Source organism: Vipera ursinii (assembly GCF_947247035.1).
Source record: "Vipera ursinii genome assembly, chromosome: 11".
Classification (NCBI taxonomy): domain Eukaryota; kingdom Metazoa; phylum Chordata; class Lepidosauria; order Squamata; family Viperidae; genus Vipera; species Vipera ursinii.
In genome coordinates this window covers 11,779,818-11,803,252 of record NC_139524.1, presented here as the reverse complement: position 1 = coordinate 11,803,252, position 23,435 = coordinate 11,779,818, and the positions used below count along the sequence as shown (strand labels likewise).

The 23,435-nt window shown below is 45.7% G+C and overlaps 1 protein-coding gene across 1 annotated transcript; it reads right to left on the bottom strand.

Moving 5' to 3' along the window:
* Positions 1-677: 677 nt before the first annotated feature.
* On the bottom strand, positions 678-22,866 carry TICRR (TOPBP1 interacting checkpoint and replication regulator; the record flags this gene model as incomplete). The annotated part of the gene is made up of 22 exons (XM_083371407.1): positions 678-1,218; positions 2,647-2,766; positions 3,659-5,831; positions 6,499-6,641; positions 7,019-7,135; positions 8,259-8,320; positions 8,458-8,548; positions 9,268-9,414; positions 9,795-9,858; positions 10,147-10,243; positions 10,957-11,196; positions 11,566-11,645; positions 11,791-11,884; positions 12,525-12,625; positions 13,732-13,865; positions 15,053-15,262; positions 15,855-15,997; positions 16,454-16,583; positions 17,685-17,943; positions 18,796-19,037; positions 20,025-20,310; positions 22,210-22,866. 22 exons carry the CDS (start codon positions 22,864-22,866, stop codon positions 1,052-1,054), a joined length of 5,757 nt encoding a protein of 1,918 aa, XP_083227533.1. The 3' UTR covers positions 678-1,051.
* Positions 22,867-23,435: the final 569 nt, after the last annotated feature.

The following is a 23,435-nucleotide window of genomic DNA, read 5'->3' as shown; positions in this document are numbered from 1 at the left end:
ACTAGCACGCATGTGCAGGGGAACCTTTACCTTTTTTATGATAGAAAATGTCCAAATAATGGAAAAGGCTGCCTCAAAGGTTGGTGGATTCTTTTGCTGGAGATCTCTAAACAGAGACTAGATCAGAAGTACTGTACTGGCGGATTTGGGCCTTGGGAAGATCTCTTCCAGCATTTACAATCTCCAGGTTGTACAAATCACATGCTGCTTTAGTGTAATGAATGAACCCAGTCAAATGTTGACATTTTCAGAGATCTTTTACCTGGGCTTCCCTGCCTTTGTTACTTTTGTACAGTTGCCTTTTAGAGTGAAAATGGTTGTTTTCATTCTTTACAGAAACTTTTCTTTGCAAACCTGGATTTCCCGTAATGAATACCATCCAAACAAAGGGACAGTAAATTTGACCTGTTTGCAAATATGTATGCATACTTTAAGTAGCTTCTTGGACTGTACTTTCAATAAACTAGAGCAGCTATTTGTAAATTTGTCTACCGTTTGGTCTTGAGAACGTTTGATCGTAAAAAGCGGTATTTGATTTTTCTTTCCCTCCAGGTAGAGTTAACGGGTTCAGGGTTAGGACTTCAAAAGTGCAGTGGAGACACATTTAGAGCCTTGGAATACTTTAGATGAATCTAAGATATGCTAAACATTTAACGGCCATTTGAAAAAAATCAGTCTGTCAAGAAAATAATAATTTATTTTACAAAAGAACAATTTAAAAGTGGTTGCTTTCACTATTCTGGACATTGCTCTTAAAACCTTGCAAAGGCCAATACGGTGGCCCAGCCCTTACTTTAAAAACCTTTATACAACACCAGCAGGGGTCTCCAACCTTGGCCATTTTAAAACGTGTGGACTTCCAACTCCCAGAATTCCCCAGCCAGTCATGCTGGCTGGGGAATTATGGGAGTTAAAAAGTCCAACGCAGTTTTTGAAATTCAGCAGAAGAACCAAGAAATACGGAGTCCCTTTCTGCTGTTCTTGGAACTGTCGGCCACACCCAGCAATGCCTTTTTGGTGACTGAATCCTGGTTTGGATTGCAAAGTTGTCTCAAAGAGGTTGAATGTCTGGCTCCAACATATTCCCACTGGCCATCCCGACCCAGCAGAGTGAACTTTTCCGTGAGTAGGTCCTGGTAATGGATCTCTTCCTGGCTGGCGCGCTGCGGAAAAGAGAGACATCCTCGTACGCCGCTCCAAATGTCTCCGAGTCTTCCCCTGTAGGAGGAAACACGTGTTAGAAATCCCAACAGAGCGGTGTGAAGAACAGAAATGGGGAAACTTACTCCTTGCTTGAAGGGCGAGTAGGCTTTGTAGCTTCCTTAAGGGAAGGTCTTGCTCAAAGGAAAGATGAAACTAGCTTGCTGTCATCTAGCAGTGTGTGAAGCTGTAGCAGAAGAGGATAAGGATTCAAGGCCCTATCCCCCTCTGCCTATTCTAGTTTGGCAATACAGGGAGTCAACTTTAGCATCTTTCTGAAGTCACGATGGACCCCCTCAAAATGAACCTACAATCTTGTTCTGAAGTTCTGACAATATTTCCCCCCCCCCCCGGCAAGGTCAGGTAACCCGCATGTTGGACGCTCGGCAACCGGCCTGCATTTATGGCTGTTGGAAGGGTTCCCTGGTCACGTGACCATGGTTTGCAAAGCTTTCGCTTCAAACTGGTTACCCTTCCAAAGCAGGATGGAGGAAAGTTAACCTCGGAGAGGCCATAGTTTAAAACTACAATCGCCGCTCGGGAAATCAAGCCTAGCTACAACTTGGCTTCGTCCACTATAGATACGTTCTCCAAGGCTACTGGTAACCAACAGCCAGGTCTTGAATTTGCTTCTTCTTTTTTTTTTTTTTTGCTTTCTCACTTCCCCTCATTTTCTTTTCTCACAGTTTTGAAAGCACACTCAATAAGAGCAGGCGCTTTTACTGGCCTTGAAAAACTCTTTCTTGGCTCAAAAGGAAACTCGAAATGTTTCCAATAAACAAACCACAAGTTTATCCCAAAGGTGCTTTTTTAAGAGGAAGGTCTCCGGAGATTCTCAGTCATCCAAGTCATAATTGCCCCAAAGATGCTTTTTCAGGAGGCGGCTGGACTTTCTTGCTTCTCTTGGAAGACGTTTCGCTTCTCATCCAAGAAGCTTCTTCAGCTCTGACTGGATGGTGGGGAATGGAAGGGTTTATACTCCTTGCAGTCTGGAGATACAGTAGATCTGTCTCCAGCCTACAGCACAGTCCTTTCAGCGGTTCCAAGGAGGCTCCACACCCATTTGCATCACTCAGGTGACCTTGAGGACACAGACAAAACCTCCAAGTGGCCTCAACGACTCTCTAAAAGAAGGCAAATGACCAGATGACCGCAAGGAGTATAAACCCTTCTTCCATTCCCCACCATCCAGTCAGAGCTGAAGAAGCTTCTTGGATGAGAAGCGAAACGTCTTCAAAGAAAAACAAGGAAGTCCAGTTGCCTCCTGGAAAAAAAAGCACCTTTGGGACAACCATGAGCTGGTTGGCTGAGAATCTCCACAGACATCAGGTTAATTTTGGAGGACACCGGGAATTTGTACCATCACGATAATATACGCAAGAAATCCAGCTCCGTTGAAATGTTGTCACTCATTACACCAATGGCTTGAAAGGCGAATCTGCATACCGTTTGGGCACTTCCTCTGAGATGAAGGAGGGCCTTTATAGAGGAGTGGGGACTGTTCCAGTGCCCAAAGGCCACTTGCAGAGATGACACCTTTTCCTGAAGATTTGGGTGCAGTCGTATCTGGAGTTGGGAAAACAGGAGGTTTAAGCATACGGGGGGGGGAAAAATTGCATCTAGCACTGGAGGAAAATCTTAAGGAGCTCTTTACAAGAGATAAAATGGCTTTCATGGAGTTCACTTGCCGCTAAGTAGAAAATAAAGCAAGATCTCAGTGGCTCTGCCTAGGTCAGAGGTAGACAATCTTGGCTCTTTTATGACTCGTGGACTTCAACTCCCAGAATTCCTCACTGGCCGCTAAGTAGAAAATAAAGCAAGATCTCAGTGGCTCTGCCTAGGTCAGAGGTAGACAACCTTGGCTCTTTTATGACTCGTGGACTTCAACTCCCAGAATTCCTCACTGGCCGCTAAGTAGAAAATAAAGCAAGATCTCAGTAGCTTTGCCTAGGTCAGAGGTAGACAACCTTGGCTCTTTTATGACTCGTGGACTTCAACTCCCAGAATTCCTCACTGGCCGCTAAGTAGAAAATAAAGCAAGATCTCAGTAGCTCTGCCTAGGTCAGAGGTAGACAACCTTGGCTCTTTTATGACTCGTGGACTTCAACTCCCAGAATTCCTGAGCCAGCCATGCTGGCTCAGGAATTCTGGGAGTTGAAGTCCACGAGTCATAAAAGAGCCAAGGTTGCCTACGCCTGGCCTAGGTTTATCCTGGTAGGCTCATTATAATCAAAGATCAGGATCCAGCCTCAGTGCCCTTCTCGTGACCTCAAGAAACCACAGAAGAAACGAACCAACGAGTGAGAGAGCCACCTGCTCGGAATGCTTTAAATTTGGATTCCTGCAACTAAGGTTTTGTATCAAGGATACTAGAACTGCATGAAAAGGTCTGGCAGATGGGACTTAATTAACAGCTGCCTTGACAGGACAATGGTAGGAACCGTCAGTCCAAAAGTACCTGAGAAGCTGAAGATGTCCTCCAGGATGGTTGACTTTGAGGACGCTGTCTGTTCTCCCGCGCTCAGCAGTTCAGTTGGGTAGACAGCTACTCTGGGGGTCCCTTTTATAAGGCACGGCCTTTTCATTTCCTGGCTAGCCTTCCCAGCCGGTGACCTTGTCTCCAGAGGCCTTTTTCTTGACTCCAGCCCCAGAGGGTTTCTGAAGAGGTTCTCCTCCTTATTGCCTTCTGCATCGCTGCCAAGGGACTGATCTTGAAGCTTATCGATTCCTTCAAGTTCCGGGTCTCCGAAGGGCTGAGTCTTTCTGCTGCTGAAGAGTCCTAATGCTGCCTTGCCCCCAGGATGTGGGGCTGGCTCTTCTCCAACTGCTTCTGCTGGCCTTTCGCTTCGGTTGCAGCCAACCGCAGCCCTTTTCCTTCGTGGCCAATCTTTGATGGCCTCGGGGGTAACCTTCCCGCTACGCTTTGGAGACGGGCTCCGAGCGACACCAGTGCTGCCCTGGGACGGGGAAGCTGTAGACGAGGTGCAGAGAGTGGGTGAATAGGAGTGGCATATGTAAGTCTGCCCAGCAATTCCGAACTTCCCAGGGGTATTATGGGCAGAGCGGACGCAGGATGGCGAGATGGACACCGCTTCCAATTTCTCTGGGTGCCTACTACACCAGGCCACTGACGCATCCCCCGCCGTGCGATCATTTTCCTCCCCCTTGAGCGTGTCACATGAAGCAAGAGGCGGCTGCTGTACGGCCTCAGATGGCACCTTTCTGATGCGGAGCTTAGGCAGACCGGAAGCTTGCATTTCAAGTTCCACCTCGTAGGTCAACGGAGGAGCTGTTGCCCCGAGAGTTTGAGACGTAGCCATTTTTTCCTCCTTCTCAAGCCGGGCTGCCGCTTCCCGTTGCCGCCTGTCAGCGGTGCAACGCAACGCATAGGCGCAAGAACCTGACTTTGAGATTGCAAGCAGGGTGGAGGCCGGATCGGGCCTGGGAGGACTTGAGCAGGGCACAGGCTGTGCATCTGCGGCTTCCTCTGCTGAAGAAATGCTACTTTGAGGCCTCTTGGGGTCTCGATCCAGGTGAGAGCTGTCCGAAAGAGACTTGTTGAGAAGAGGGGAGACATCCAGTTTTTGGCACAGAACTATGGCATGGGAAAAGCAGATGGGATTATTGGCAGAGAAGGCAGGCGACGGGCATCTCTCTGGGCCCTTCCTCTTACTTGGGCTTATCATTTTAGTTATTTGTTCCGGTCTCTGATCCAATGAAGCGTCCTCTGTGTTGCCAGGTTTAATAAATAGGCTGGTTTCAGCAACCGGACTTTTGCTGTCCATAGAGGGCTGTTCCTCTCTGGGCAAGGAAGGAGGGGAAGGGAGGGCTTTCATTGGGGAGGTCTCTCTGACGCTCCGAGTTTCTTGGGGACTGCAAGATTTTCTCCCCTGCTCTTCCCTAGTTGGAGCGTGCGTGTAAGGGCTCACCGCTGTTGCAGACCCATTACGGGATGGAGGCAGAGCATCAGATTGGAAAGCAGAACAGACCTCTGGAGAGGCCTCAGAAGGAATCCTAATATTTGATGACAAGCCCAGTTCCGGATGCGCGTCCTTGAAGGCTGCAGATGACGCTTCTGGCCACAGAGAGGGAAAGTCCACAGATGAGATTGGCTCAGGACACGTATTTCTTCTCATCTCAAAAACCCGGTTCTCGGCCAAAGCCGTAGGGGTTATTTGGGGGCCAATTCTCAAGGGAGGCCTTGGGGACTGCAGCCCTGAGCACGACTTTTCCTGAAGAGTAAACGGGGATGAAGGGGACGACAGAACGACGGGTGAATCGGGACCATCTGCAGGCAAAGCGAACACATCATCCAGCAGCAGGTCGGAGAGTGGTGGCTTCTCTGGAGTTTGGGGTTCGGCCGCTCCGGGTGAGGAAGGATCCCCGTCTTTCTTCTCTGCAATCCAGGCCGGGCAGGATTCCCGATTTTCGGCGGATGCAGGCAAGGACTTGCTCTTCTGTCTCGGAGGGGAGAAAAGTTTTCCCAAACATTTGGCCACAGAGTTTTTAAGGGCTGGAGTTTTCTGGGGAGTCTGTCGCTCCTTTTCTTGAATCCGAGGAGATCTTCTCAGCGGGCAGCCCTTGGGATTTAGGAGCTCCTGGGAAGATTGAAAATAACTCTTCCCTGGTGCCTGCGAAAGAAGGGTGGACAAAGATCACTGCTTTTTTTGGAATACAGAGAAAAGAACAGAATAAGCAGGGGCGCTTTTTAAGCACGGAGATTAGCGTGTTCAAAAAAATTGTGAAAACGAAGGGCTTAGCAGAATTGCGGTATGTAATGATTGCTTTGTAAAATAGCTGGAGCTCCTGTGACCACCTTCTTTAAAAACTGCATGCATCTTCTTCTATGGATAGCAAAGGAATGTCAGTTTTTTTTATCATTGAATTCTAATACATTTTGAATAAACACCTGTTGAAGAATATATTACCTATCAGTAGGCTGAGGTCATTTTTAAGCGTGCAATTGCCAAGCCAGATGCCTTGTACATTGTTAAACTACAGTCTAGATCAGGGGTAGGCAACCTCGGCTCTTTTATGACTCGTGGACTTCAACTCCCAGAATTCCTGAGCCAGCAGGAATTCTGGGAGCTGAAGTCCACGAGTCATAAAAGAGCCGAGGTTGCCTACCCCTGGTCTAGATCCACAAGATTTTAAAAACAGCAAAGAAACTGGGAATAAACAGCGTTGGCCACTACCCAGAATTGCTTTAGGTGAGATGGGCAGCTATATACATTTGATTAATAAAAAAAAAACAACAACAGACAAGTATTGAGAAAAACAGAAGCACGGCAATTCTACCTGAGGGACGAGCTCATCAAAGGTCAGTTGTTTTCTTCTCATTTGAGGAGAAACTGTTCTCCCCAAACTAAATCCATCCAAAACTTCTCCAAAGAGAATATTCTTAGGAGATTGGGTTTTTTTTACCGGAGGTGAAGCCAGACCTGTGAATAAAAATGCAACAGTTCAGACAGGTTTAAGCAACTGCGTCTATAAGTTTGCAGGACAAGCTCTGTTTACCTAAGATTACCATTTATCGTGATAAATCAAAGCGAAAAACCCATGTCCTTCTAAATACTACAGACCTACGCCTCCTAGCATCATTCAGCCAGCCTAGTCGATGGTGAGGGATGCTGAGAAATTCAAGTGAAATAACATCTGGAAGGTTGGGGTTTTGTCTACTCTGCATTAGAAAATAGGAAAGGCTTTAATTTAAATTAGTGGTCGAAAACAAACCAGTTCTAAATAGTACAAACATAAATATACTGATACAAATCAGGAAACTCAATCTCTGATACTCCTATTAGATCTCCTTCCTCACCTGTTTCTTCCAGATGTCCAGGTGTGTTCCTCTTGTTTGGCCCTAGGCAGTGGATGGAGCTGGAGAGAAATTTATCCTGCATCAATTGCTTGATCCGCGGACTTCTTCTTAAACCACCTTTTAGGAAGACAGAAGAAAAGGGGAGAGAATCAAGGAGCGTTAATGCTTGAGACTGACTATGTCACCCTTAGAAGGAAATACTGAGGACTGGAAGCCCCCCCTCACCAAAAGAACAACACCTCAAAGCACAAGAAGAATTCTTTGGATACTCTCATGTTTCAGAAGCATAAATTGGCGAGATGGAAAACTGCTGATCTCTGCCTCTAGCAAATAGGTTTTCTAGACACCAACACTAAGAGACAGAAGTAATACTAAACTTGGGATACTCAACTATAAAGGGCTGCGGTACAGCGTCGCTCAGTGTCCTTTAAACAAACACTCTCTCATTCTCTCTCTTTCTCTCACACACGCACATTGATCTAGATGAAATTGGAGCAATTTTGTACCAGTGTAGGAAGGCTGAGTCTCTGTTTCATCTTGCGGCTTGGCTGCTTTCAAAAAATGAAAGCAGCTAAGATAACAATGCTATACTTGATGAATAGCTCTTGACCGAAGCCAGAATTTAGTCCTAAGAGCTGTGGGGGTACAGTGGTTAGAATGCAGTATTGCAGGCTACTGTTGCTGACTGCCAGCTGCCTCCAGTTCGATTCTCACTGGCTCAAAGTTGACTCAATCTTCCATCTTTCTGAGATCAGTAAAATGAGGACCCAGATTGTTGGGGGCAACAGGCTGACTCTGTAAACCGCTTAAGAGAGGGTTGTAAAGCACTGTGAAGCAGAAGTCAAAGTGCTATTGCAGGCTAATTCTGCTCACAGCCTGGAGTTTGATCCTGACTAGTTCACGGTTGACTCAGCCTTCCATCCTTCCGAGGTCGTAAAATGAGCACCCAGACTGTTGGGGGCAAGATGCAGACTCTGTAAATGGCTTGGAGAGGGCTGTGAAGCAGTATATAAAGCTAAGTACTATTGCTATTTCTCAAATTCCTGTTGCAGTTCAGACCATATCCTGTGGTACAAGCTAAAGTAATCTTATAACAGGCCAAAGTTAGAAATTCATAAGGAACATTTGCCCCTTCTTGCTCTGCTATGAAGATAATTTTAGTTGCATTCATGTAACCAACCTCTCTCAATTCTCAAGTCACTTTGATTCGCAAAGAAATAGCCTGTCAATCAGTACTTACAGGTCATGGTCTTTTCAGGAGATTCTTCCACAATGCCAACATCAGACCCAGGATCCAAACACCTTTGAAGAAAGGAATGTTTGAGACTTAATGGAGCAGCAAGTGGTGCAGAAGTAAAGAAAGGAAAAAAGGAATTCCGACTTTATAGCAAAGTAAGATTGGTAAATTGCTATTAAATGAATCTGAAGCTTTCACTCACCGGCCTGTAATCTGCCTCTGCAGAAGGCGCCTGGACATCTGCTTGTGCAAGGGGGTTTCTGCCACACTTTTGGTCAATAGCTTGTGATGAGCTAAAACAGAGAAAGTTGTGTAGAGAAATAAGATTACACTAAGCAACTAATCTGTTTGCTTCCTGTTGGAAAGCAAGGACAGGAATTCTTTTTCAGGATTGAATTTGTACTGAAAGCAGACTACTCCCCCATGTTATCATGACAAATACTGTAGTATCTTGAACACAATCACATTTTTCCCATATAAGCCATAGTGTATGAACTCCACTTTATCAGATGTAGGGAATATAGTGCTGTGAAAAGAAATTCCATATGCATAATTAGAACAGAGTAGAGAGTAAAGAATAGAATAGAATAGAATAGAATAGAATAGAATATAAATAATAGAATAGAATAGAATAGAATAGAATGGAATGGAATGGAGTGGAATAGGAATTGCTGGTAATTGGACACAATTGAGTGGAAAGGAAAAAAAAATCCAGTTTGAGGCCTTTAATGATAATTCTTGCATGTCAGATTAAAAACAAGTTAGCTGGCAATTTTTGGAATGGTTCTTGGGAATGTTTTTGAATCTTAAGAGCCTTGTGTTACATATATTGTATTTAGTTAAAGTGCTTTGTCAAAGACAGCAGAGACGCTGAGCTCTTGAATGGAAGCTCAGAAAGCAGCAAATACCGCCCTTGTAAATAAAAAGTCATTCATGAAATAGGATCTGACAGAGATTTATGCCAACAGACATTTATTCAAGCCTCTTAATATTCTATCCATTATTCTCTTACCTTTAATATCTTCCTTAGATCTGTGGCGTTTATGTTTTAGATCTTCTAAAATGGAAACTGACCGGCTCCGAGGCATCTTTGGGAAGAAACCTTTGCCCAAAGGTAGAGCTTCTTTACTGAAAAGATTTCTCCTCACCTTTATCACTTCTGAAAGCAACAACAACAACAACAAAAGAAAAGAGGTTTTCTGGTGTTCAAACATGTCATGGACAAAACCAATCATTAGTAAGATATTTAAGAAAAACATCAATAAAAGATCTTTAAGACAGACATCTCATTGCTCCGGTTTCTCAAGCCAGTTTTGATGTAACTGATACAATTTGTGGCTGTATTACACAGAAGCAGACTTATGGGTGCTCAAGATAAAAGAGATTAAAGAAGGTTTGTAAAAATAATAAGGCACATGCTAGATTTTTTTAAAAAATGAATATCTTTAACAATATGAAGTTGCAATCTAATACCCTGGTTGCCTTTAACATGAGCAAAATACCAGCTCACTTCCTACTTGGGAAAGAAGACGTACGTACCTTGTACTCCCATCTTCTTGGAAATTGGTGCCAGTTTGACATCAAGGGGCACATGGGAGCTGTCCTGAAAATTTAGAATAAGGCGTTAGAAAGGCTGCAAAAGTTTACATCATTTTATAGGCTTCGGTGGAAAACGTAACACTGCGAATAACCAGTGAATAAAAACTACCTTCATCCCAAGCTCTACAGAAGGTTAAAAATGGCTCCCTTCCATGCACAAAAGCTCTCGCGCTTTTCCAAAAGATTGTTCTTTATGCAACATGGTTGCCTTTTCTAACGGTTGTATGCGGGTTTTCCCCCCACCCCACCCCTTTCATTTCGCATGCCATTTGTTCCCAAGCGGAAGTTTCACCTTTCTCTTGTGGTTCCAGGATGCTTGAGGAATTTCTATTTGGCGTAAATTCTGTGACATTTCTGTGATACTCCTATGTCTGGCTAGCGGATGTTTTCTGAAAGCGGAAGACAAAAGTTTTTAGCAAGTGAAACAGAAACCTTTAGATTCTGGTTTGGAAGACGTAGGACTTTCGCTTCCCTTCCCGCACAAGCTTGACTGTTTGTAATGTGGACGAGACTTGAGTTTCTCGCACACAAAGGACTTCAGAATATTCCCAGACAATAAACCCAACAGATAAGGGTGACATCAAGTCTTGTCTTTCACCCAATAATCCAACTGGCGCTGTGGCTATAAGAGGAATTGATTACGGAAGCGGAAGAAACACTGAAGAAGAAAAAAAAAGAAGTAAACAGAGCGAACATTTTTTTTAAAATCCCATTTATATCCCGCCCTTCTCCGAAGACTCAGGGTGGCTTACAATCTAAGAAGCACAAATCAATGTGCTTAGCAATAGCCTTCATTCTATGTATATGCCTGCTTATTAGGGCTTTCGCGCCCCCCCCCCAAGCGGCATTATTACAAAGTCAGCTTATTGCCCCCAACAATCTGGGTCCTCATTTTACCTACCTCGGAAGGATGGAAGGCTGTCAACCTTGAGCCTGGTGGGACTCGAACCTGCACTAATTGCAGGCAGTTGGTGTTACTTAAGGAGGCATTAGCCCACTGCTCCACCAAGGTTCTTTTGCAGGGATTGTGCGAAGATGCTCCTACGTTTTAAGCCTAAATTAAACTCAGTACAATTTATTCCGTTTTCTGACGTACACCTACCGTTTCTTAGCAGATCGGGTGCGAAGTTCTTCCAGCTCATCTGCTTCAGTGCTTAAAGAACCTGCTTTGGAAAGTGGAAGGGAGGCGGCCGACGCGGGAAGGGATGAACTCTCTCTCTCCTCGGGAACGGAATCATCGCTAAAGAAATCCGCTGGAAGGACGGAAGCTAACTTAGGGGGAATCTCCCTTCCCAGACTGTAGTACAAATCACCCAGCGTCTTTGGCAGAGATTCCACATATCTGCAGGGAGAGCAAAACCACAGGATTTCAATTTAGATACCAAGCCGTGTGTATTTTGCTTTTTGTCATTAAAGTGCAAAGGCGGAAAGCCAGCAGCCCAGGTTTGAGACCTCGAGCACCACGCGACAGGGTGAGCTCCTGCCCTCACCCCAGCTACTGCCAACTCAGCAGTCTGAAAGCATTCAAGTGTGAGCAGATAAAGAGGTACCACTTTGTCGGGAAGGTAACAGCTCTCCGTGATGTCATGCTGGCCACACGAGCACGGAAATGTCTTTGGACAGCGCTGCCTTGGTGGCCTTAAAATGGAGATGAGCACCGCCCTCTATAGTCAGCAAAGATTAGTGGAGTAAAATGCTTTACTTTACTTACAGATCTAAAACTTCTTCCAAAAAACTGCTGAGGTATCGTGGATCTTTAGTCAAGCACAGCATCCTAAGTAACTCTGTCATCTGCAAGAGAGTAAAAGTCACAAAATCCATGATGCTCAGGCCATAAATTGCAACTCGGGGCAAATAAGAGAATGAAGTCTTACTTTCCAGTATGCAAGAGAAGTAAAACGTACACACACATTCACACACACCCTTCTTTATCTACCTCTTGCACAAGCTGCTCCATTCTGTCTGTATTGTTTTGCAGAGAAGGACATTGCAGGCACATCTCCAGGCGCAAATACACTTGAAGTTGGCACCTTTAAAAGAAAAAGACAAATTGAGAAGAAATTCCTTCTTTCTTTCTCCTTCATCTGTTCGATATAGCAATAAAAATGGACTGGGTGGGTGGGTGCAGGGGAAATTACTCTGGCAAGCTTTTTCCACACAGTGCCCAAAGCTGTGAATGTTCTCAATTAATACCAATTACAGTAGCAGTTTGGATGAAGGGTATTTTGTTTACTAATCAATTACTATCAAGTATTCTGGTGGAAAACCAGTCTATAACCATAAGATATGGTCAGCATCTTGCCCCCAACAATCTGGGTCCTCACTTTACCGATCTTGGAAAGATGGAAGGCTGAGTCAACCGTGAACTAGTCAGGATCGAACTGCTGGCAGTCGGCAGCTAGCCTGCAATACTGCATTCTAACCACTGTACCACCACAGCTCTATACTTCTATCCATACACCATACAAAAATAACCCATTTTGCCAAGGCTAATTATATACCGGATATGTAAATATTTTCAAAACAACATAAAGGGAGTGAATTTAAATCAAGAACAACAAACATCACATCAAGTATTCGACTAAATCCCTCCACTTATGTACTGAGGAATCCTGTCCTCTAAAAATTAACCAAGTCAATTATTTCAGAAGCGAAGATCAGTCTTCGTACTCTTTGATTTTGGTTTCTTTATCAGGATCAGAAGCAAGTTGTTGACGAAGAGCGTTGGTGGTCTTTAGCAGCCTTGTTTGGATCGTGTCGAGACAAGCTGCCTACAAACACAACATTAGAGAGAAAGATGTTACCGCAGATATGCACTGAAAACAGGTGGCAACTACAAAAATAGCCCAAAACTGCACAAAAACAGAGAGGCTACCTAACTAAATGAGAACAAAAAGCAGAGGGGGAGTATCAAAGAGATACTTATTTAATAGATTTATATGCCACTGCTAGATCTTAAGAGTCTTCTATTAAGGAGCAAATTAGTTAAGACTGAATGAAATCCTTTTTTTCTTCCTTTATATGGAGGCAGATGACATTTGGATAGAAAAAGGAAACACGCACACACGTGCACACACACACACACACACACACACACACACACACACACACACACACACGAGGATGTTCCCGGCAAGACGTCCTTCTCAAGCAAGAACAAAATTGCATTGCTCTGTTTCCAATATCTTTTAATGTCATTTGTACTGTGCTGAAAAAAAGACGATACGAGTGTTTCAAAGTCAAGTCTTGCTGAGGGTGGCTTGTTCTAATCCAATCGAGTTTATCGTTTCTGCAGCAAAAAGTTTTCGTTCTTTTTTTGGGGGGGGGGGCATTCTGTTTTGGAAGTGGAGAATTTCATCTTTTATCTTTGCGTCTACACTCTACAGCTTTCTTGCGTATCATGTGCAAAAGGTATGGGGGAGAGAGGGGAGAGAGGGGGAGAGAGGGGGAGAGAGAGGGGAGAGAGAGGAGAGAGAGGAGAGAGAGGAGAGAGAGAGAGAGAGAGAGAGAGAGAGAGAGAGAGAGAGAGAGAGAGAGAGAGAGAGAGAGAGAGAGAGAGAGAGAGAGAGAGAGAGAGAGAGACTTTTCCACCTTACACAGGGCCATGACTTTGCAGGATATTCCTTAATGCCTGGGTGTAGACAGAGAGGTGAAAATAATTCACGAAACCCAATTAACTGGACACAAAAAAACCCCGTAAAATATGGCGCAAACTTTTTCTTGATTGCTAATGTCATTTCATCACACAGACGGGGGGGTGGGGGAAGATTTACGCTTCCGTAATACAGAAATATAAGCTCATTCTCTTTAGCTTCCCTTTCTAGTGCCTTTAAAACCTTTAAAGACCTTTGAAAAACACTCCGGGTGGCAACTTTACCTCACTGGATTTCTGAAACGCGTTAACCGCCGTCACCATATCCTGAGAACGTGCAAACAAATTTTCTCCATCCTTCATAGCGTTCTGGTAGTTTGCACTGAGGTAAGAAAGCACTTCGCCTTCGGTAGTGAAGTCTGTAAAAACCACACAGAAACACGAAATGTCTTGCTATCCTTCTGCTGGAATATAATAACGTGGCAATTGCTTATGCCCTAAGAGTGAATTTACAGCAAGGGAATCAGGAAAACCTTTGGGTGTGAAGACCAGGAAGAAAGGAGGCAAACGATGAGGCAAATAATCTTCTCTCGTTCGTTAAATTTTTCTTCCCTAACGTTAATACACCTCTTTTCACTATTAACAAGCCCGGCCTCTCCACGTGGACTGAATTAGTGTACACTTATTAAGAAATCTCTTATAATTCAAGCATTCATATTCAGCTATCTCATTGAGAGCAGGACTTTGAGTCTTCTAGAACAGCGCCCCCCCCAACCCTTTGGGCACCAGGGACCAGTTCCATGGAGGAAGGTTTTTCTGCAGACCCAAGAGGGTATGGTTTCAGATGTTGCCTATATCCCACAGATGGGGCTTTGCTTGTTTGCGCAGACATGCTGCGGACCACTGCCGATCCATTGGACCAGGGGTTAATCATATAAGGAACGGTTGCTGGAATTGGGCATGTCTAGTCTAATGAAGAGAAGGACGAGGGGGGACATGATAGCAGTGTTCCAGTATCTCAGGGGCTGCCCCAAAGAAGAGGGAGTCAAGCTGTTCTCCAAAGCACCTGAAGGCAGGAGAAGAAGCAACGGATGGAAACTAATCAAGGAGAGAAGCAACCTAGAACTAAGGAGAAACTTCCTGACAGTGAGAACAATTAATCGGTGGAATGACCTGCCTCCAGAAGCGGCGAATGCTCCAACGCTGGAGGTGTTTTTAAAAAGAGACTGGACAGCCATTTGTCTGAAATGGTATAGAGCAGGCCTCCAAGGTCCCTTCCAACATCATCATCATCATCATCATCATTACTACTACTACCTTTCTGGCTCTGTGGACCAGTGATGGGGGGTGGGGTAGGGAAGAGGGGGTAGTTTCACATGCGTGCCTACCGCTTGCACAAATAGAGCTTTGCATGCTCACCTGCGGCCTGGTTCCCAGTGGGCCACAGACCAGGGATTGGGGAACTCTGTTCTAGAATGTTTGCAATTCTCCCTTAAACCTGCACTGGGACACCCAGCTTTGACTCCTATCCTTTGTTCCGAAAAGGCTGGAATTTTGCTTTGCCCTCCACTCGGTATACACGACAAGAGCGCTGATCTGCACGCACCCATCTTGCTTTTCCGTTTTCTTCCGTTCTCTTCCCCTTTCCCATCCAATCTTCTGGACGGCGGCCTCTGGTGTGGCTTTTGATTCGCTGGCCGGCCTCCCTCCGGCTGTTGTTTTTGAGCTTTCGCGTTGAGCATGGCAACATTCAGCATCTGAAGAGAACGGGGCATGGTTTTCATCTTCTGCCTGATGGGTGTCCGGGGAAGCCCACCTGCTCGAGTGGAAAACAAAAACGGGGTGTGAATTTGGTTCACTGGAGCCCCAACAGGTCGGTAGCATCACCGACCACACGACGCGCAACGTGATGCGATCTTTACAGGTAATCCTCGTCTTACAACTATTTTTTTAGTGGCTGTTCTAGGTTACAGCAGCATTGGGGGAAAAAATGACATGCTACTGTTCCTCACTTATGGTTGTTGCAACCTCCCCTGTGGCTGGTGCTTGGCGACTGGGATGTATTTACAACGGTTGCAACATCCCACCGTCACGAGATCGCCATTTGTCACCTTTCCAGCTGGCCTCAGACAAGCAAAGTCAATGAGGGAAGCCATGTTCGCTTAACGACCGCGTGATTCACTTAACAACTGCAGTGATTTACTTAACAACCATGGCAAAAAAAAGTCGTAAAATTGGGGGTAAAATTCATTTAACAACCGTTTTGCCTAGCAATGGAAATTCTGTTCTTAATGGTGCTCATCAATCAAGGACTACCCATATTTAAGTAAGGGCGGTGTGTTCTCTTGCGCTTTCCTCTGCATGATTATAAATACATATAGACACACACACACACACAAATTACATACATCTCTTTTTCTGATCTCGGGGGTAAGATGAAGCTGTACGATCAGAATTTTTTCTCTGGTAAAATTCTGCGAGGGACCGTCTCAGCTCCACTTCTGATTTTGGGGTGTCCTCTTCATTTTTAGGACAACTTGCTTGCAGCATCCTGTACAGAGGGAAAAAAAACCCAAAAAAACCCAAGGAAATGGATAAAAGCCAAAAAGTAATGGCCCTTTCCCACTTGCGTTTAACAATTAGCAAAATTTTGCACGTCCAACTAATAGTTAGGATTCCTTTTTCCCCCCCTGAATTATTGCGCTCAGAAATGAATCTGAAAAAACTCAAGGCTATTTCTGATGAGCATCTGTAAAAGCTGCACATTCAAGACGAGTCCAGATGTGGGTTTTGTCCAGGTGCATTTTTTTTTAATAGAGACATACGGCACGCCTTTACTGAGCACAAACGCTTACCCTTTGGAAGAATCTGTGGAGGCAAATTTATTCTAATTTAATGGCATCATAACAGCACTAGCAACCGTGGAGTACTTTTGGTACCCAGCTTTGCTCTTCTCTAAACTAAGACACTTAAAATTAAGCCAAAAAAAAAAAGGAGGAATTATTACCTGAATGGTTCCATCAAGTATGAGTTTGCACCACAAAGGTTTGACACGCTGTACCAATCTTCAAGCACTTCAGGATTCCAGCTTTGGGCACCTGATAACTCTTGCTGGGCCCATTCTGGACATAAGCTCTCTGTTTAACGTGTATAGATGAAACATTTAAAAAAAAGAGAGAGAGAGAGAGAAATGCTACATTATTAGAGGGCTTGGAGCTTCCCTAGTTGTGAAAGACGTTGCGTTAACCCTTCCACATGTCTTGACAGGACCTATTTCAGGCAACCGTGAGCAAGAAACACATTTAGATATTATAAGGCAAAGGTAAAGGTTCCCCCGCACATGCATGCTAGTCGTTTCCGACTCGAGGGACCGGTGCTCATCTCCGTTACAAAGCCGAAGAGCCAGCGTTTGTCCGAGGACGTCTCCGTGGTCACGTGGTCAGCATGACTAGATGCCAAAGGCGCACGGAACGCTGTTACCCTCCCACCGTAGTGGTCCCTATTTTTCTACTTGCATTCTTACGTGCTTTCGAACTGCTAGGTTGGCAGAAGCTGGGACGAGTAACAGGCGCTCACTCTGCTACACGGCACTCGGGATTCGAGCTGCCAAACTGCCAACCTTCTGATCGACAAGCTCAGCGTCCTAAACCACTGAGCCACTGCGTCCCTATTTAGATATTATAGGTGAGGTTATAATGAAATTGACAATCTCTTTCTCCAACCTGGCTCTATCCGGATCTCTTGAATGGGTTAGGAAATCAGGGTGTCTGGGGGGAAAAACAGGCCCCAGCAAAATCCTAGCCACATGGAGTTCCTGTGGATTTGGGGATCTGTCACAATGTCCAGGCTTTTTATGCCTTGCTCTGTGTATCGTGATGTTTACAACCATCATTTACAACAAAGTCCTGGTTGTTCACCCAGTGTCAGATTTCCTCCTAAGTCTCCCTCGCAGAGACTATGAATTTAAACCCTCCAAAGGACCCAATGGGTTTAAATTCATAGTCTCTGCGAGGGAGACTTAGAGAGGAAATTGAGGGCTAGTTCACCTTCTACTAAATAGGTATTTTGCCACTGGCCACCCACCACAGGGGCTCAAAATTCCCAACAGATCGTCGGCTAAGAAAATCTGCCAGTTTTGGAACACCGCAAAAAAGGGTCCTTTCCAGACCAAATACCGGAGGGCTTCTTGGAACATCTGAAAACCAAAGTGGCTAAAAAAAAAAAAGAATGAAGCTTACGGGGACCTGCTTGGTGGTGGTGGTGGTCTTCATCGGAGTCCTCCATGACCTGACTGAGCACGCTGCTCACAACCTCTGGCAGACAGAAGTCCTGCCCCTTGGAACAGTTCTCTGCCGCAGGGGCTTGAAGGAGGCACCTCTCCGCTTCTGCAACTTGCTCAGCAGAGAGGAGAGAAAAGAGGGCAGCGGTGCCAGAGACGGGGGAGAGAACCCCGGTGCAAGGGGAATCAGCTCCAGATGAATGGGTCACTTCAGCCACCTGCCCAACGGAAGAGAAACACGCAGACAGTGAGGGGATAAACGAACCCTTCCTGAGAAACGAAAAGTGGCTTTGCGGGGTGAGTGACGACTTTGTTTTGACTATCCTTTCAGCAAAGCATCCTTTGAAACTCTTGCTCCACGTCTGGTGTCCCATAAAGATATTGAGCTGTTGGACAAGGCCCCGGAAGGCACGCAAGGCACTTCAGAGAGGTCAACTAGGCTACTGACTCAGCAAATATTTCATTTCTGCGGAGCAGGTGTTGTTTTCTACAGGCTTGAAGGCTGACACATTTTTCCCCAGTGTATGTCACAATGGTTTCCTTCTCCCTTAAAAAAAGTCTTTGGAGATCTTGGAGCCGCCTCTAAATATTTCGGCAGCTTGCACAACCCTGGGTGTCGAGACCGGTGAAACGTCCATTTCCCCCAACACACACACACACACACACACCATCCTATCAGAACGTATCATTCGCCCCTCCCCCACCCAAGACTAATCTCAACTGTCCCTAACTGTCCTTCCATGACTCACACCATCCCACACAACTGATGAACGCTTCCAGGATAGGAAGCCAAGCGTCGTCTTCTTCTTCTCCTCCCTCAAAAGAATCGGCCCAGTTGCCTTTTTCAAAAACAAGGACCGCTTTCGAGACGTCTGAGGTTGCAACGTGTTAAAACAAAAGCCCAGTGGCAAGTTTACTCAGAGCAAACAAACTCTTGGAAAACCTATCTACTGGACCTTCCTCCAAGCTCCTGGAGGAATTTTGGTTATCAACGAAACGTAATCAACGCCACCGTGCTGATCAATTACTTATCGTGAGACTTGCTTTGCAGAACAGAAAGAGAGACTTACCATATGAAGTCCTTGAGACAGGAGATATTTTACAAACTGCTGGAACGAAGAAATCTCTTGAGCCGAAGGTCCCAACGGCTTGCTCTGGACGGTCCAGCTCTCTGTGTGAAGATTTCTCGTGTACGCTGACTTCCAGTCCGACACGGTGCATGTAAGTCGTATGATGACTGTTCCTTCAAAGTGCCTCTGGTTCAACGTTAGGGGCTCCAGCACCACAGGGCAACTCCAGGTTTCTTCTTTTCCTGTCCATTTTTAAGATCAGAAAAGGTTGTACTTTATCAAGCAACCAAACTCTCTTTCCTTAATTTCTATATGCGGCAGTGAATAAAAGAAGAAAGAATAAAAGCTGAGAAAAACCCTAGCATGGTATGAATGCAAAGGGCCTCGTAACAAGGGTTTGGTTTGATCTGCTTAAAAAAAAAACACCACTGTGTGATAAAATGCAGGTGGTCCTCGAGTTACGATCGCAACTGGGCCCCAAATTTCTGTCGTTAAGTGAGACATCTGTCGGGTTTTGCCCCGTTTTGTGACCTTGCTTGCCTCAGTTAAACGAATCATGGCAGTTTATAAATTAGTAGCCTGGTAGTTAAGTGGACCCAGCTTTCCCACTGACTTTCTTGGTGAGGTCACAAAAGGGGACGCAACAACGGTCACAAATAGGAACCAGTTGCCAAGTATCTGAATTTGGGTGGCGTGAGCATGGGGATGCTGCGAAGGCTATAGCTGTGAAAAAACGGTCATCAGAAGTCGCTTTTTTCAGTGCCGTTGCAACTTTGAACTCAACGGGCCGTTTTAAGTCGAGGTAAAGGTTCCCCCGCACATGCGTGCTAGTCGTTTCCGACTCTAGGGGCCGGTGCTCATCTCCGTTTCAAAGCCGAAGAGCCAGCGCTTGTGCGAGGACGTCTCCGTGGTCACGTGGCCGGCATGACTAGACGCCAAAGGCGCACGGAACGCTGTTACCTTCCCACCGGAGCGGTCCCTATTTTTCTACTTGCATTTTTTACGTGCTTTCGAACTGCTAGGTTGGCAGAAGCTGGGACGAGTAACAGGCGCTCACTCTGTTACGCGGCACTCGGGATTCGACCCGCCAAACTGCCGACCTTCTGATCGACAAGCTCAGCGTCCTAATCCACTGAGCCACCGCGTCCCTTTAAGTCGAGGACTACCCGCCAACCCTCTTTTCCACAGTAGTTTCATGGCTCACAAACCCTAAGTACTATTTTCACTACCATCAGCCTTGAGGAGCAGGACTCCGTCCAGAGTTGGGAAGGATGTTTGCGAAGAAGCACGCGAGGAAAATAAGCAGCTCAAAGAGGAATCCAAAGGCAGCATTTGAGTCCATGGTGTGAACGACGGCTGGGAAGATGGAGGCTCCACGGGAGACGCTGGGAGGGTCCTTTTCTTCTGATGACCTAAATGCCGGGTTAGGACCTCAGATGGCAAAACGGTGCCTCCCAGGACGCCCATCACTTCAAGAAACGTAAGGTAGCCAAGGTGATCAAGGGGTTCAAGGAGCTGAAAGGAGACAAATCAGAGAGGACCGGAATAAGGCTAATCGTAATGGACAGAACAGCCACAACACACAAGACTAGGTTAAAATGGGCTTGTACAATTGATGGTTCAGCAGGTCATGGGAACTTATCCACCTGCTTACTGTGACATTGGAACCAGACTGTTATATTAAGCTGCAATGTGGTTTATTAACTTGAGCACTGCACGTTGCATGAACCCAGCCCAGCCATTTCAATATGAGAAGGGCAGCAAATAAATGTAATACATAAATAAAATGAATTCAGCATCCCGACAGCTATCACCTCCCACATAAGCCTGCTGGAAACTTCTTTTCAATAACAGAGGGTCTTCTCCATGTTCCCCAGGAGGACTGCAGCTCTGCAAAAGAGACAGCTCTGTTTCTACAATAAGCGTCTAAGCCAGGGGTCTTCAAACGTGGCAGCTTTAAGACTTGTGGACTTCAACTCCCAGAATTCCTCAGCCAGCCAGTCTTAAAGTTGGCAAGCTTGAAGACCCCTGCTCTAAGCAATGGTACAAACTCCCGAAAACATGAATCTAGTTCAGTGGCTTTTACTTAAAACTGTTACATCACCAACATAATCTTAGGAAGTTATCTAATATAAATCACCAGTTGGAAACTCGGAAGCTGTGGTCTATATAAACGTACCAGACCATTTTCACAAGCGCAAACAATCTTTCCCGACTGGAGTTTCGCGGAATACTAAGGTTCTGCAAGAGGTTGCTATAGATTTGTGGGAAACTGAGTGAGTGCTCGCAGTGGTGGGAATTTTTATGCACTGCAACTCAGCAGCCAGCTTACCACTTTGCTGTTATCGTAAAGGTGGATTGTCAAGGTTAGAAGTGAACCGCAGTGAAATGTTTATACATTTGCCATTTTTATGTGTGGGTTTCCCAAGACTAAAACATTATTTCAAGGGTTCCTCCAAAGTAACAAGGCTGGGCACAGGTTTTTATACATGATTAGGCAGTTAGTCTGTTCTGTTCCATTTTGGTAGAAAGAAGAGTTGTTAGGCATACATCATTCTGCATAATTTGTGAAGAGGTATCAGCCTGTATGAAAACCTCAGGATCAAAAAACCCTGTACAGGTAATCCTCGACTTCCAAGTTTATTTAGTGATCACTCAAGTTACTGAAAAAAGTAACTTATGACAGTTTTTTACGCTTATGATCGTTGCAGCATCCTCATGGTCAAAATGATCAAAATTCAGACGTTTGGCAACTGACTTGTACATATGACGGTTGCAGTGCCCTGGGGTCATGGGATCCCCTTTGGTAACCTTCTCACAAGCCAAGTCAATGGGGAAGCCAGATTCACTTAACAACCGAGTTATTAACTTAACAGCCACAGTGATTCACTTAACAACTGTTGCAAGAAAAGTCGTAAAGTGGGGCAAACCCCACTTAACAAATGTCTCACTTAGCAACATAAATTTGGGGCTCAGTTCAGCGCTGGGATTCAAATAGGTGAACAACTGGTTCTCTGCATGGATGCCGCTTCCGGAAGTCTGTTCTGGGCCTGGGCAACAAAAAAATTAGCTATCGGTTCTGCCGAACTGGCGCAAACCGGCTGAATCCCACCACTGGCTCAGGTTGTGGTCATAATTTGAGGACTTCCTATAGTCACTTTCCATGTAGGGTGATTGAGAAAACATGATAACAGCAAGATGAAGTTGAAATGTCAAAATCAAAACATGCTGAATTTGATCAATCAGTCATAAGATCCAGTAGGTGAGCATCGAACCATTTGTTCTGTTACAGTTTTGTATCTCAAGTAGTACAAATAAAACAGTAACCAAAGCACGTACGATTTTTGAAGGAAGGAAAACTAATGCAGCCACGTAACAAACAGAACAATAATCTGAGCTTTTTTTTTTTTTTACCTTGGACCATTCAGCGGTGTCCATCCAATATAGAGTGACTTTATGATTGGCTATCATGTCCTGGATCCCCTTAGGGAGGAATTTTTCTGCCAGGTCATTCAAAGGAGGCAGTTCTTCTGGCAAAGGAGCATGGTTTCCAGAAATAAACTGCCAGAGTTCCCTCCGGGAATGAGGGCAGGGAGATAAGATGAAAATGGCATTAGCAAAGCCTGCGTGAGCGGATTGCACTGGAGGGTTATCCACGACCACAGTTAATTTGTTTTTCTGACTTCTCAGCACCGGTTTGGTAGGAGACACTATTTCAGGCCGATCCCACTGATAGTCAAGCAGCGTTTCTTTCAGAATGTTCCGGGTGACAGTGGATCGTGGTGTTGGGCCCGGTGAGCAGGGAGCGCAGAGCTGTTTTCCAAGCCTGGCCTCCAGCTCCTCCTCAAAGTCTTCCCAGCTGCGGGACCCAAGCTCCCGGAAGCTGCCTACTCGCGAAGCCCGGCCACTGATTCCCACGGAGTCAAAGAATTTGAAATCCCACCGGACCTTAGCAAGACCAAACTTGCAAGCCAAGAAGTTCAAGATCCTCAAGGTGCCCAAGTGAAGGTGAGCCTTCTCCGTGGAATCCGCAGTATCCAAGAGGAAGACCACGTTGTGGGAGCAGGTCATGATGCTGCTTCAGCCGCGGGCGGGATCCTGGAGACTCACAAGCGCGAGGCGAGGGCACCCACACCAACCGAGGTCCGAAGGAGGAGCCCCCGCTTATGTTAGCATCCTGATCCAATCGAAACCTGCTAAAGAGGAGAACTAGATCTCCAGGATCTACAGTCACTGGGTCTGGCCTTCCAAACAAGCATGCTCAGAGGCAGGGCTCGCAAACCGAAGAACTTAGGTCTCTGCTGGCATTCACGAGCACGTGGCAGTGCCGTCCACCTCCAAAGAGTACCCTTTCTCAAAGAAGTGATGCCCTCTTTCCATTTGCAGAAAGGCAAGCCCCTGTACTCGTCACTGGACCCCTGTGCAAATGAGGGTGCAACCTGGAAGGTCTACCACTGGGGCTACCCCCTGCTCTGCTCCCAACTGCCCTTCTGGCCCCTCCCAGTAGCCCTGGAAATTACCCCTCCCCTGTTACCTTGATAGTCCTCCCGCCCCCACTGCCCTGGTAACACTACTCTCCTCCCTTGATGACTGTTCTGCCCCCTTGTTGCCTTGTTAACTACCCCACCTTGACCACTACT